At 37.5% G+C, this 14,324-nt stretch overlaps 1 protein-coding gene across 4 annotated transcripts in view; it reads left to right on the forward strand.

Moving 5' to 3' along the window:
• The window catches only part of LOC123868894 (cadherin-87A), a 48,590-nt gene that overhangs the window by 24,225 nt on the left and 10,041 nt on the right, over nucleotides 1–14,324 (forward strand). For all 4 annotated transcript variants that reach the window (XM_045911553.1, XM_045911554.1, XM_045911552.1 and 1 more), the window contains exons 5-24: nucleotides 116–247; nucleotides 844–969; nucleotides 1,367–1,501; nucleotides 1,718–1,910; nucleotides 2,531–2,643; nucleotides 2,855–3,052; nucleotides 3,238–3,390; nucleotides 3,834–4,021; nucleotides 4,478–4,640; nucleotides 4,940–5,089; nucleotides 5,359–5,520; nucleotides 5,711–5,834; nucleotides 5,977–6,168; nucleotides 6,816–7,051; nucleotides 7,627–7,780; nucleotides 8,450–8,647; nucleotides 9,282–9,521; nucleotides 10,053–10,243; nucleotides 11,088–11,274; nucleotides 12,140–12,354. In XM_045911553.1, coding sequence (XP_045767509.1) covers nucleotides 116–247; nucleotides 844–969; nucleotides 1,367–1,501; nucleotides 1,718–1,910; nucleotides 2,531–2,643; nucleotides 2,855–3,052; nucleotides 3,238–3,390; nucleotides 3,834–4,021; nucleotides 4,478–4,640; nucleotides 4,940–5,089; nucleotides 5,359–5,520; nucleotides 5,711–5,834; nucleotides 5,977–6,168; nucleotides 6,816–7,051; nucleotides 7,627–7,780; nucleotides 8,450–8,647; nucleotides 9,282–9,521; nucleotides 10,053–10,243; nucleotides 11,088–11,274; nucleotides 12,140–12,354 — 3,450 coding nt within the window. The remainder of the gene's footprint in view (nucleotides 1–115; nucleotides 248–843; nucleotides 970–1,366; nucleotides 1,502–1,717; nucleotides 1,911–2,530; nucleotides 2,644–2,854; nucleotides 3,053–3,237; nucleotides 3,391–3,833; nucleotides 4,022–4,477; nucleotides 4,641–4,939; nucleotides 5,090–5,358; nucleotides 5,521–5,710; nucleotides 5,835–5,976; nucleotides 6,169–6,815; nucleotides 7,052–7,626; nucleotides 7,781–8,449; nucleotides 8,648–9,281; nucleotides 9,522–10,052; nucleotides 10,244–11,087; nucleotides 11,275–12,139; nucleotides 12,355–14,324) is intronic.

Consider the following 14,324-nt stretch of genomic DNA (forward strand, 5'->3'; position numbering starts at 1 on the left):
TTTGAGTACTACAAAAATCTGCTTACTCCTTCAAAATTCTATACATATCAAGAAAATACAGTTAAAAAAAATTTAATCGTGTGCCTGAATGATTCATATTTTTTTTCTGTTACAGAAAGAAGACACCATAAAATTTCTAGTCTCAATAGAAAACGTCCACGAAGACGAATCTAAGAACTTGGTACAAACACAACCTTTCACGGTCATCGTTTTAGATGAAAATGACAACCCACCTATTTTTAAGAATGTAAGTAGAGTAGATATATTACCCCGACACTCCATACAAGCGAACTGACTTATTTACCTATTACTACTACCAGAACACCGGCCTGCCCGCATACGAATTTGAGCGAAGCCAATGCAGCGGGACAAAGACAACGCTAAATATTTTGACTTCGTACGCATTACAACATTTTGACCATATATCAAAACCTCTAGATATCAAAAGCTCATACATTCATAAAGTGAAGCAACTTCGTAAGGTTGTGTGTGTGCTCATATGAGCATCGTGGCCAGACTTCATCTGATAGCTTTTTGTTTTTTAGGGTTCCGTACCTCAAAAGGAAAAACGGAACCCTTACAGGATCACTTTGTTGTCTGTCTGTCTGTCTGTCCGTCCGTCCGTCCGTCCGTCCGTCATGTCTACGAAAGAAACCTATAGGGTACTTCCCGTTGACCTGGAATGATTAAAGTCAGGTAGGTAGGCATTAATAACACAAGTACAGGAATAAATCTGAAAACCGCGAATTTGTGGTCACATCATTAAAAAAAAATTAAAATATGTTTCAATTTTCAAAGTAAGATAACTATACAAAATTAAAAAAAAAAAACTAAATGTTTTAGAGCCCTTACGAAGTAGACGTGCCAGAAGATGAGGAGATCGGGAAAACTGTTTTGAGCAACATCGAAGTAGAGGATAGAGATTCCGTCGGAGACAGCTTGGAAGTTGGCTGCGTACCAAACGATCAGGTAATAAGATTTTTTTTTAATAATTCTAGTCTAGTGAGGTGGACGTCCGCCTCCTAATCGGAGGTTGGGGGTTCGATCCCGGGCATATAGGGAAATTATCCTTCCGATCGGTGTTGCGCTCAGGTCACCAGCTGGGCCAACGGTTGTATTTCAAAACTTCTATATTATATAGTGCAGATTTCAGAAAACTCTGTTAGTGTGATTCAGATTTGCGTGTTCTACTTTGAATTCCGATGAGTGTACCCGTGCTGCCATCTGGTGCAAGCGTCGCTAGTAGTCTACATCAAGAACAGTTGTTGTTGATTGATTTCTTCGTATGAGTGAGAAGCTCCATTTGCTTGTAAATTTGGCGACTTCCACACATTTAATTTTTTTTCATGTTTTTACTTTATTTTAGTGGCCAGAAGCGTGCGAGATTTTTGAAGTCGTGAGCCTACAATCTACTGCCAACCAGTACAGCGGCGCGCTGGTGCTTAGAAGACAACTTGATTACAACGAAAAACAATTCTACCAATTTCAAATCTATGCCACGGTAATTAGTTGCATATTATTATAACTATTATTTATACGATATCCAGTAAAAAGGACTTACTTGAGGAGAAACATACTAGAGTTCTGCTCCTATAATAATATGTTTGTAGGAGGTGGATATATAAAAATCTTTTTGATTTTTATATATCTACCTCCCTAGATCCCTCCCTAGATTTTTATATATCTGTCTACCTAGATTTTTCTTTGTGTCCCTTAGGATGGCACGCTAAACTCTACAGCCCACGTGGAAGTAAAAGTAGTGGACGTCCAGAACACACCGCCAGTGTTCAGTGGCTCACTGAGTGGCTCTCTGTCCGAAGACGCGCCAGTTGGAACAGTTGCTCTCATCATAAAGGCTCGTGACGCCGATCGCGCCCAACCCAGAGATGTCAAACTGGAGCTTATTACTAGTAAGTATTACGTAGGTGTACAGAAGCAGGAGATTTAGACTCTACCGTAGTAATAGAAAGATCGACGGTTGTGAAGTCTAGGGACACAGCTGGTCTGACAGTTAGTGACAGAACTTGTATATACAGGGTGTAACAAGAACGCTAACAAAAACGAAGACAGGTGATAGTACTCATGATTACTGATATTAGATACCATATGAAAACTGTGATTTTTTTTAAAATCCTGTATTTTTAAAAGCTTACAATATATTGCAAGTAAAACACCCGACTGACGCTAGAGGTTAACGAACGTTGCGTAAGTAGGCCACTTGGATTCAATGCCGTGTCGTAGGTGTCTATCTTAGAACTTGTATATGTGCTCCGCAGTGAAAACTTCCTTTGCGCGATTCAGCCTCTATAGAGAGCAATTGAAGATACCTTTGGCGCCATCTATTGTTGGTATGTGGTGCCACATACGGAAGTGCCTACTCAGCCCACGTAATCAAAATAGTGAATGCCCAGATCCAATGTCACACACACTGTATTGCTCTGGTGTAACAGCTTAATTAGCAGAATCTGGTGTATGCCAGACTAAGCCAGGGAAAGTACAAGAGATCTAACAAAAATGTTCTTATTCACAGATCCCCTAGACTTCTTCTGGTTAGACAGTAATTCTGGTGAATTGAAAACAGCAAAGCCCTTGGACAGAGAAGCTTTAGCTGATCCATCTTCACCTCTTAACCTCACTGTTAGGGTAAGTTACTATTTCTTTGTTGTTTATGTAACTAACATGTTTCAAATGAGGTGCCAGCTTTCCATTCAGGTATTTGTTTATTTGTTTTGGGATTGTATAATAATGAGGGACTTACCAAGTTTTATATTTTGAATATCAAACCTATTCACCCCTTTGCAGTAAAAGTAATATTGCATCAAGGATTTTGAACCTTTTAATTGTTTATTTACAGGCCAGCGAAATAGTAAACGGCGTGCCAGTCATCTCCAACCTAACCTCCACACTAGCCACCGTCACCATCACAATCAAGGATGTGAACGATGAACCGCCTCGCTTCAACCGGCGCGAGTACAGTGTGGAGTTACCAGAAAGCCTGCCCTTTGGTACGCCGCTACCCAACCTGGATATGGTCGTTACTGATACTGATGTGGTAAGGCCTTACTTTTTCCGCTTGAAATTTTGTGTTTTTCATCCTCATCGTCGCCGTTTCAACCACTAGCCGTCCACTTCTGGACGTAGGCGTGTAAGGATCTCCTTCAGAGGTTATTTATTGCTTTATTTTTTATAAAAAATATCAAATATGCTTTTTCCTACTCTCTAAATGATTTATTTCAGGGTCTAAATTCTGTATTCTCTCTTCGTCTATCGGATGAGATGGGTGCATTCATTGTGGAACCATCTACAGCAACTGGCAGCGCCACTGTTACTTTGCGGCTCAATTCAAGCTTGGACTACGAAGATCCGAATCAAAGGAAATTTATCTTAGAGGTAACTTTTATATTTGCTAAAACTGTATTCGTTCTTGTTTAAGATTCGTTTACGATGAAATATTCCCTTTCTTGTCACCTATTTATTTCTCTTGTTAATTTAAGTTAGTATTTCCTCTCTTTTTGATATTATTATCATCATCATTATTATCATCATTGATGCTAAAGCCCATTCTGTGCCTGGGTCAACTACATTTAAAAGTTGGGTCTAAATTTGACCCTTGTGGCACTCCAAATATTTTAACTATAAACTCATAGAGAAATAAAATTTTAGTCGAATACCTAATCTTTTAATCCAAACATCTATTCATGTAAATAACTGTTAAAGAAAATCATAATTTTGTATGATAAATAGCATCGGATGCCTTTGAAAATTCCAGTATCACGATTGTATACTTAGCGAATAAAACAAAACAAAAACTAAGAGTTAATTGATTTTCATAGGTAATAGCAGAAGAACTACACACATCCCCGCGGCTATCCTCAAAAGCAAGTGTGACAGTATCATTGACAGATGTCAACGACAATGCGCCTCAGTTTGCTGATGAGCCATATTCCACCTCAGTGGCTGAAGCGGCACCTGCAGGGACCAGAGTGGCGGCCATCAGAGCTACTGACAGAGACACTGGAAGGTAATAATCATCTTCGATGTACGACTACTCCTCCAACATTAATTCAATACGTCATCGTCGTCATTTCAATACAAAAATTATTAAGACAGGAGAAGAAAAGCTTTAAGATTATCCAACTTTCTAATTTGGATGTATCTACTTATGTCTAGTTTATTTGAATAAAAAACAACAACGATTTCTATGTCTTACTAGACAGTACTAGACTTAATTTTCTTCTAAAATAGTTTAATTTGCTAATAAACTTGCATAGAGAACCTCTTGCGAATGACCGTTGAATACCATCCTTTGTCTTTTTAGAAGATAATATTTTAAAGTGCTTGTGAATAAAAAGCTTTCTTTTTTTCTTTTTAAAACTCTTTTTGCAGTTACTCTTAGCTTTAGGCAAAGACTAAGAACTAAGACAGAAGAAAGAGACAAAGGACGAATTTTAAAATTACTAATCATGTATTTTTTTAGATTCGGTACCGAAGGCATAGTTTACCAGCTATCAGGCAACGGAGCAGATCTCTTCAATGTGGACAACCGGAGTGGAGTTATCACAGTAGCGCCCTGTCCTACACCTGGGCAAGCACCTTGTTTAGATTATGAAACTAGAAAGGATTACTTTTTGCAATATAAGGTAAGTTCAGATTAATGTTACCCAAGTTAACTACCAGTTTTTGCATTCATTCTGTATTTATACGCTAATCTGAAGAAAACGTTAACCTTGATTTGTCAAAATATCAGAACTTAGTTTGTGACTTAACCCCACTAAACATTTTGTTTAAAGAATTGAAATTGGATGGAACTTTTCAAACGCATGTTGGAAACCTAAAAAGATTCATTCAAATACTACCATCAAATCTGACGAACAACCTACTACCTACAAGAAGAAATCTAAATAGATAGATCAAACTTATCAAATGGGCATTGTTTTAGGCCACAGACGATGACGGAGCAGGACAAATGACAGTGGTCTCCCTCCAGATATCTCTAACCGACTCCAATGATAATCCACCAATTTTCGTCACGCCGGTCTACAGAGCTTCTATTGATGAAGATGCTGTTAAGTTTGAACCGGAGTTATTGGTAAGTAGTCTTATCTGCAGATTGACAGACTTCTCACGCCTTCGAGAACATTATGGAAAATTCTCAGGCATGCAGATTTCGAAGGATCTTTGATTGCATCAAACGCCCATAGCTCCAAAAAAATTAGTGGACCTAGGATCAAGCCTCGAATACCCCGAATAGAAGCCTGTCGTCTTGACCACTAGGGCTATCATCGCTTTTTTTTTTTTTTGGAGGACTTGCTTGAACAATGTCAATACATAGCTTTAGTGTTCATTCTTTTTCCGCAGGTTCAAGCCCGCGATGTAGATACAACATCAGATATTCGTTATTCAATCGCCTACCCTCCAGATTCCCCATTTTGGATCGAACCCATAACCGGCAGAATTTCCGTTAGAGGTGGTGCTATTTTAAATTCTACCGAGGAAAATCGCATCGTGCTAACCATAGTGGTAAATGATACAATTTATTTTTATCTTTTCAATTTTTTCATGGCTAAAAATAAAAATAAAACCTATTAAAACTGAAAATTGCCTAGTTGAACAATTCCCCATTAATATCAGCGTCGAAGTAGTTGAGACATTAGAAAGAACCGAATAAACTTTATTTTTGGATTTATAATTAAGTTAGGATAACTTTTAGGCTACTGACGGCGTACATAATGCAACCTGCAAAGTTGAGATAACGATCCGAGACGTAAATAATCACGAACCAGCTTTCGATACCGATAAATACGATGCTAGTATTGCAGAGGATGCAGCTATTGGTAAGTATTGATTGTATTATTTTATTTTGAGATTTGAATATTATAGAAAGATATTATTTCATGCATACGTATATACATATCAAGATAGTAAAAGCATGTTAAATATGCACTAAAAAAACTAATATTGTTATAACTTTATCAGGCACGGAGGTAGCAGCAGTGAGAGCCACTGATCTAGATAGTGGTATCAATGCTGAGATCAAGTATGGCATACAGAAAGGGGCTTTAGAAGCTTTCGTCATAGACAATGTAACTGGAGTAGTTACTGTGGCCTCTAAGCTTGACTACGATAGAAAGAATACGTACTGGATACGGATCGTTGCTACTGATATGGGTAAGTGAGCTTAAAAATGTTAAGACTATACCTGCCTGCTTAAATGGTGAAAACTGTTGTTCTGTCCCTACTCAAATATCAAAAGTACAAAAAACATTGACATAATATCTCAACTTTGTATTTATTATACTTGCCAGAATAGTTGACAAGTATTACTTAGTAACACCAAAGTCATTAATATCTAGCAACATCCAAATGGGATTGAAACTTGTCGATGGACATTTTGCAATTTTTATTTTTATTTATTATTAAAATTTATTTGCAAGCAAACAAGCAAGTTTGTAGTAAGCAAACGGTCCCTTCTCCTAACAAGAGGAAAATAATTTATGGTTGCTTTCTCGATTTAAGCAAAGCCTTCGATAAAGTGTCACACAAAATGCTTGAGCTAAGCTTCAACATGGACAGTAATTTTACCAGAGTGTAAAATTCGGAAATTAATAGTCAAAATTATCTAGTATAGGAAACAAGTAAATGTTATCATATGGGGTACTTCTACTTACCCGTATGAGCAACGGAGTTAGACAAGGTGGAGCCATATCGCCTAACCTGTTCAACGTCTATAACATGTTCAGTTACATACATTTTTATTAAGAACGTAATAAATTATCTGAATCCAGTAATTCGATTGATGAATCCTATATTTTTAGGTATCCCAAGTCTGACCGGTACAACTGAGCTAACCGTCCACATAATCAATGTCAACGATAAGAAACCTAACTTCACTCCAAGCATTCAAAGGGCTGAAGTTTCCGCGGACGCTGAAGTCGGGACCATACTGCACAATCTCATAGCTGTGGACCCGGATATTACGGACGATGGACAGTTAGTGTACGAATTGGCTAGGGATAGAGTCATACGGGCTGTTGACAAAAATGGAAAAGAGGTGAGATCTTAGAATTCAATACACTGTTACAAAGTAAAGATTTGTTTACGTTCTTGTAAGGTGAATTGTAATTATTTTTGCCCGCTTTCGTAAAAAATAATAAGTTATAAAAAACCGGCCAAGTGCGAGTCAGACTCGCGCGCGGAGGGTTCCGTACTCGGGAATTTTTTTCGACATTTTGCACGATAAATCAGAAACTATTATACATAAAAATAAATAAAAATCTGTTTTAGAATATACAGGTAGAGCCCTTTCATAATATGATACCCAACTTGGTGTAGTAATCTTACTTTGAAAATTGAAAATAATTAATTATTTGTTCATGAACATTTTAATTTATTTTTTGTGATGTAACTACAAATTCACGGTGTCCGGATTTTTCCTTTACTTGTGCTATAAGACTTACCTACCTACCAAATTTCATGATTGTAGGTCAACGAGAAGTACCCTATAGGTTTTCTTGACAGACGAACAGATGGACAGACAGATAACAAAGTGATCCTATAAGGGGTCCGTTTTCCTCTTGAGGTACCTACGGAATCCCAAAAGTCATATAAAAGTCATTTATCCCCCAGGTATCAGAAGAAGGTATATTCGGGTCGTGGTTTAGCGTATCACCAAACGGCAGCGTATCAGTATCACAGCATTTGGACAGGAACCGAGCAGCTGTCATCACGCTACCAGTGGCTGTTACTGACGCTTCAGCGCCTACCTTACAGAGGACTGATGGTAAACAACCATACTTATCGTATTGTTAAAACAATCGGGCGACAGGCATCACATTGGATAAAAGCAAGCGTTCCTTTGCGTGAATCTGTGATAGTATAAAGAAGAAATTAAATGGACTAATACAAACAAAAATGAGCAAACTTGACACTAAGTGGTTTAATTGCTAAGAAGCGATCTCTTCGTCGCAACATAAAAAAGGAAAGAATAACAAACAAACAAACTTAATTTACTGTAGGTATTGTGAATTTTAGCAAACTGGCTGATGCTCACGACTTAGTTCCAATAATATAGGTTTTAAAAATCCCGTGGGAACTCATTGATTTTTCGGGATAAAAAGTAGCTTATGTGTTAATTCAAGGTATATTCTATCTCCATTCCACAGCCAAATCCATCGAATAGTTTTTGCGTGAAAGAGTAACAGACATCCATACATACAAACTTTCACGTTTATAATATTAGTAGGATTAAGCAGTTGGATAGAAGCAAGCGTTCCTTTGCGGGAGTCTCTGAGTATATAAGGAAGAATGAGGTGGAATATAAGTTTTTTAGATAACTGGACAATAGGCGGCTAATTTTCACCATGCCCAAATAAGGAATTATCATGATTTATCTTTCTAGCTTTGGTATTGCTTTAAAATTCTGCAATCTTAATTTTTGGTTAATTTTCAGGGGAACTAATAATAAACATCGTGGATGTGAATCGGCACGCGCCAGTGTTCGGCCAACCGGCATACGTGGAGAAGATTCTAGAAGAACAGCCGATCGGCACCGTCCTCAATACATACACGGCGACAGACAAGGAAACTCCCATAGCGGCTATTGTCATCTATCCGCCCAGTCCATACTTCCAAATCGACAATGTCACAGGTAAGACAGCCATGCATTTATGGATTTAATTTTCAGACTATTTAGGGATTTGTCGTCCAATATTCTTCAGAGCCTGAAGTCCAAAGTCTCCGAACAGTGCGTGTTACCATATATACCGATCCAAAACAGCCGCTAACTATGGGCGTCATAAGAAATCTTAGAGTCGCTCAGCGGGAGATGTAGGGAGAGCTGTTATGTTCGGAGTTTCTCTATGTGACCTAGTCAGAAACGAGATCCGTAGAAAAACCAGAATAACCAACATATGAGGTTGCGAAGCTGAAGTGCCATTCGGTGGGGCACATAGTAGGAGTCTCCGGGTGCTGAAATGGCAACCTCACACAGGCAACCGTGATGTTTAGCAGAAATAGAATACCTACGCATCGAGAATATTTCTATTAATATCACCGGATAGAATCTCAAACTATCGTTTTCTGGTGCATTAGAAAAGGATTATTAGGATTATTCTGTAACTTATTCAGGTTATTTATTATTTAGGTATTGCAACAGTTCGTATCACTGGACTCAATATTTCGTATCGTGTCGCTTTACATTGGCACTGAATCGAAGCGAATTTCTGTCATATAGCATTTTTAACTCTATCTCTATCTATGTAAAGCGCAAATTCCTTTTTCAGGCGTAGTCAAAACAATCCAGCGGATAGACTACGAGAAAGTCCACTCGATAAACTTCACTCTGGTAGCATACGACTCGGGAGTGCCGCAGCTATCGACATCGGCGGGAGTGTTGGTGGAGGTGGTGAATGTGAATGATGAGGAGCCGAGGTTCCTCGCTGCGGAGTACACTGCAGTACTGGTGGAGCATTCTGAACCAGGAACTGTGGTGCTTAATGTTACAGCAGAAGATGATGATGAAGGTAGTGTATTGCTCATGACACTCATGATATATTTTAAATGCCTTTGGGAAACCAATACTCCTGTTCACCCTTGAAGATACCTAGGTTAGTAGATTTACAACCTCTCGCACTGCCAAGGGTTAGGGTAACTGGTAGGTCTCTTATATGTATAGATAAGTGCTTCCCTGTCCAGTGCCCACTTTTTCATTCTTTTTCTCTTTATTGTTACATTTTTCTGGTACAAATATAGATATCTCTACGTGACAGGAAACACGGATGTCAAAAGAACATTCCAAACCTTAGCGGTTTGTATCCGTTGAAAAAAAAACGTTTCATGCGAGTAGATTGCATTGCAAGAACACTCGTAGTTTTTCGCTATTAAATGGAGAGGAGGGACAAGATTGTGAAATTTTTGATAACTCTCCGAAATCTGGTAAAAGACTGATAGTCAGGCGACATTTTAATACAACTTAAGTACTGGAGTCTTGAAAGGATACTGTAAGTCCTGTTTAAAATCATCATAAGAGTATGTACAAATCTTCTGTCTTTCAGGGGAATTTGGCAAAGTGACCTACAGTCTATCGGGCGAGCAATCATCACAGTTCAACATAGACCCAACCACAGGCATTATAACAGTGGCAGAAGGTTCCATCATAGACCGTGAAATAACCTCAGACCTGTGGTTCCGTGTGGTAGCCACTGATAATGCTTCTGATCATTTGAAAAAGTCTGCTAATGTGCCTGTAAGTATTAAAATAACTACTTACATGTAACAGTTTTTGATTTTTTGACTTGTGGTTAAAACGTGTTTCAGAAAATTTCAGATTTTCTGAAATAAGACATATACGTATGTGCCCCGCCCATTGCTATTTCAGCCTCGCAACCCGTTGGGATATTTGTTTACGTACTCTTCTACGGATCTACCATCCCTGATTTGAAACAGAGAAGAGAAGAGAAGAGAGAGTAGAGAAACAGAGCGCAGCTTTCTCCATTTCATTATTCATTATATTCATGTTAAAAGATGCAACTAGTGGGCAAGATGTAAAAGGGTGGATGGGCATAGTTACTCGAATTTAAAAAAAAAGAAATGGCTTTTGGTGGGCTCTTCTCAGACTTGGACGCGTTTGGATCTCTTGTAGCTTTAGTTTTCTTCTTCTTCCTGCGTCGCTTCCTCAATTTTGAGGATCGTGGCTCCCCTTTGACGCAATCCTTGCTACGATGTTTTTCCATTGCACTCTGTTTTTTGCCGCATGGAATGCATCACAGATGGGCGTGTTGACCGCTTCTTTTATTTGGTCTGACCAACGTCTCGGGCTACGTCCGCGGAGTCTCTTACCTTCGATCTTACCAGTGACCATGAGTTTTTCAATATTGCTGGCGTTTTAAGCTTAAGCTTTAGTTTTAAGTTGACGTAATTAATTATCACCACTATATCTTACAAATCTAACAAATCTGATCATTAAAAGGAGTACAATAGTACCTACTTTGAATAAATGATTTGAGTTTGATAGAAAAGCTTTTCGCGTGGTGACCGCCAAACTTCATTTTCAAAAGCATATTATGTTGAGGAATGTTCTGTTTCCAAAGGTCCACATAAAAATCCAAGACATCAACGACAATCCACCAGTCTTCACCCAGAAGGTATACAAGAGCACGATAGCTGAAAATCTACAGCTAAACCCTCCCGCCGCCATATTGCAAGTCCTGGCTGAGGATAATGATGAGGGGATCAACGGGAAGGTTATATACAGCATATTGGAACAGACTAAGGCCGGTAAGAAGAAAAAAGTGATGTTAGAATTCAGCAGTTTTAAACTTCTTGGCACTTTGAACATCATGGCGGCCTCATAATGGCGCTGTTCTGTTTTGCGGTCATTTTTAACCCCCGACCCAAAAAGAGGGGTGTTATAAGTTTGACGTGTCTGTGTATCTGTGTGTCTGTGTATCTGTGTATCTGTGTATCTGTGTATCTGTCTGTGGCATCGTAGCGCCTAAACGAATGAACCGATTTTAATTTCCTTTTTTTTGTTTGAAAGGTGGCTTGATCGAGAGTGTTCTTAGCTATAATCCAAAAAAATTGGTTCAGCCGTTTAAAAGTTATCAGCTATTTTCTAGTTTTCTTGTAGAATAACCCTTAGGTTCATAATATTCAAGTGTCAATTGACAAATGTCAAGCTGTCAAGATGGACGTTGCCTAGATATACATAATTATTTATTTGAAAATAATTTGTCGGGGGTGTTGAAAATTTTTAATTTACACTTGTAAATATACACATAGGGTTGTGCCATACCTACTGATAGCACATCTCTGCGTGTGTATGTACCTACTGACACAATGACATTGCGTCATTTTATATAATGAGTATGACTCTTGGTGTGATCTTTATCAGATTAGTACGTCTCCCTCACTCTAACACACTTGGTTTCTCCTTTCACCAAAGGTTGCCTGGTGGAGATTGCTCTGAGCAATAAGACCGCCTTTGCATTCAATTTTTTAGTTTTTAGCTTCTTTGTTTTGTCTTGGTTATTTCATGTTTTGTGTGCAATGAAGTTTTTAATCTATCTATCTATCCTGCTTGGTAGTACTATTATTTTTGGATATCTTTCTGATTTCAAATTATCTTTTGTTTTGCCAACAGGAGTATTTTCAGTGGACCCAAACAGCGGTATCATATATCCAGCCAAACCAGTTACCGGTGATACCACCTACCATCTAACGGTATCAGCTAGAGATGAAGCTGGAAAGGGACATCACGACACGGCCCGGGTTGATATAACTGTTCTGAGCGTGAACAAACATAGTCCCGTGTTCGTTCAGCCACCTCCTGACCAGAGAACAGTGGAGATACCAGCGGTAGGTACACTCATCAACTGCAAATATCAGTCAGCGGTAACTGCTCGAGATGATCTGTAAGGGTCAGCATGACACGGCTCGAAGTATGTGAAGATGCTTCTAATCCTTTCACTTGTTTAAGCCTGAACTTAGGCAGACATACAGACAAAAGTATACTGTTTTGGGTTCTATAACGATAATAAAGATTTCAAGATCAAAGTTTTCAAAATATATTTATTAAAAATTTATTGGATCTTCTTTTAGCCTTAGGTAAAGTTTATAAGAATCATCCACATTATTTGTGTTCAAGAAATCATCGGTAGCACTTTCCTATTAGTTCAGTCAATTTGCAAATTGCCCTCCGAAAAAAGACCTACCGTAATTTGACATAATGAATCGTTAGGGGGGCATGTCAAGAGGTCACAGGAAAAATAAAAAGGTCGCGCTGATTGCTGATTTTGAGAAATTCAAAAATGAATAAAAAAAATTTGAAATGCTTTTTTCTTGGAAACTATTAGTTTTAGGAAAAAGTTTTTTAAATAAAAATGTAGAGGGCATTGCGAACTACATTTTTTGTCATTGGAGTGACGTCATCCGACTTGAAATACAAAAAGTAGAGGGCGCTAATGGATCAAAAAAGTGTTTCAACGCTATTTTCGATAGGAAAAAATGATTTTTCTATAATAATGTAAATTGAAAAGTTGTTCGTCACAAAATTAGCTACAACTTTTATTTAAACAAAATTTTTATAAAACTTACCGTTCTCGAGGTACAGGTGAAAAAGTGCAACGGAGCACAGCTAACGGTTCTTTTGTTACTAAATGAAAAAAACAAAATTGTCGAATAAATGTGTTTGTTTCAAAAGAAAGAAATAAACGTGATGCAAAACATAGATAAATTCACCTAAGTTCAAATTTTTGTTAAACAAAAGTTCAAATTTTTTGATAAAAAAGTAAGAAAACAATTACTACTATTTCATTTGAATTAAAAAAAAGATAAAAACTGAATGGCATGAGAACTGTGCAACGGCACGGTACATAATGTACAATTTGTACACTTATGACGTCACTCCAATGACAAAAAATATAGTTCGCAATGCCCTCTACATTTTTTGTCATTAGAGTGACGTCATCCGACTTGAAATACTAAAAGTAGAGGGCGCTAATGGATCAAAAAAGTGTTTCAACGCTATTTTCGATAGGAAAAAATGATTTTTCTATAATAATGTAAATTGAAAAGTTGTTCGTCTCAAAATTAGCTACAACTTTTATCTAAACAAATTTTTTATAAAACTTACCGTTTTCGAGCTGGAACTTGTCGAAGTGTACAAATTGTACATTATGTACCGTGCTGTTGCACAGTTCTCATGCCATTCAGTTTTTATCTTTTTTTTAATTCAAATGAAATAGCAGTAATTGTTTTCTTACTTTTTTATCAAAAAATTTGAACTTTTGTTTAACAAAAATTTGAACTTAGGTGAATTTATCTATGTTTTGCATCACGTTTATTTCTTTCTTTTGAAACAAACACTTTTATTCGACAATTTTGTTTTTTTTTCATTTAGTAACAAAAGAACCGTTAGCTGTGCTCCGTTGCACTTTTTCACCTGTACCTCGAGAACGGTAAGTTTTATAAAAATTTTGTTTAAATAAAAGTTGTAGCTAATTTTGTGACGAACAACTTTCCAATTTACATTATCATAAAAAAATCATTTTTTCCTATCGAAAATAGCGTTGAAATACTTTTTTGATCCATTAGCGCCCTCTACTTTTTGTATTTCAAGTCGGATGACGTCACTCCAATGACAAAAAATGTAGTTTGCAATGCCCTCTACATTTTTATTCAAAAAACTTTTTCCTAAAACCAATAGTTTCCAAGAAAAAAGCATTTCAAATTTTTTTAATCATTTTTTGAATTTCTCAAAATCAGCAATCAGCGCCACCTTTTTATTTTTCCTGTGACCTCTTGACATGCCCCCCTAACGATACATT

The sequence above is a fragment of the Maniola jurtina genome, chromosome 10 (genome assembly GCF_905333055.1).
Source record: "Maniola jurtina chromosome 10, ilManJurt1.1, whole genome shotgun sequence".
NCBI lineage: Eukaryota > Metazoa > Arthropoda > Insecta > Lepidoptera > Nymphalidae > Maniola > Maniola jurtina.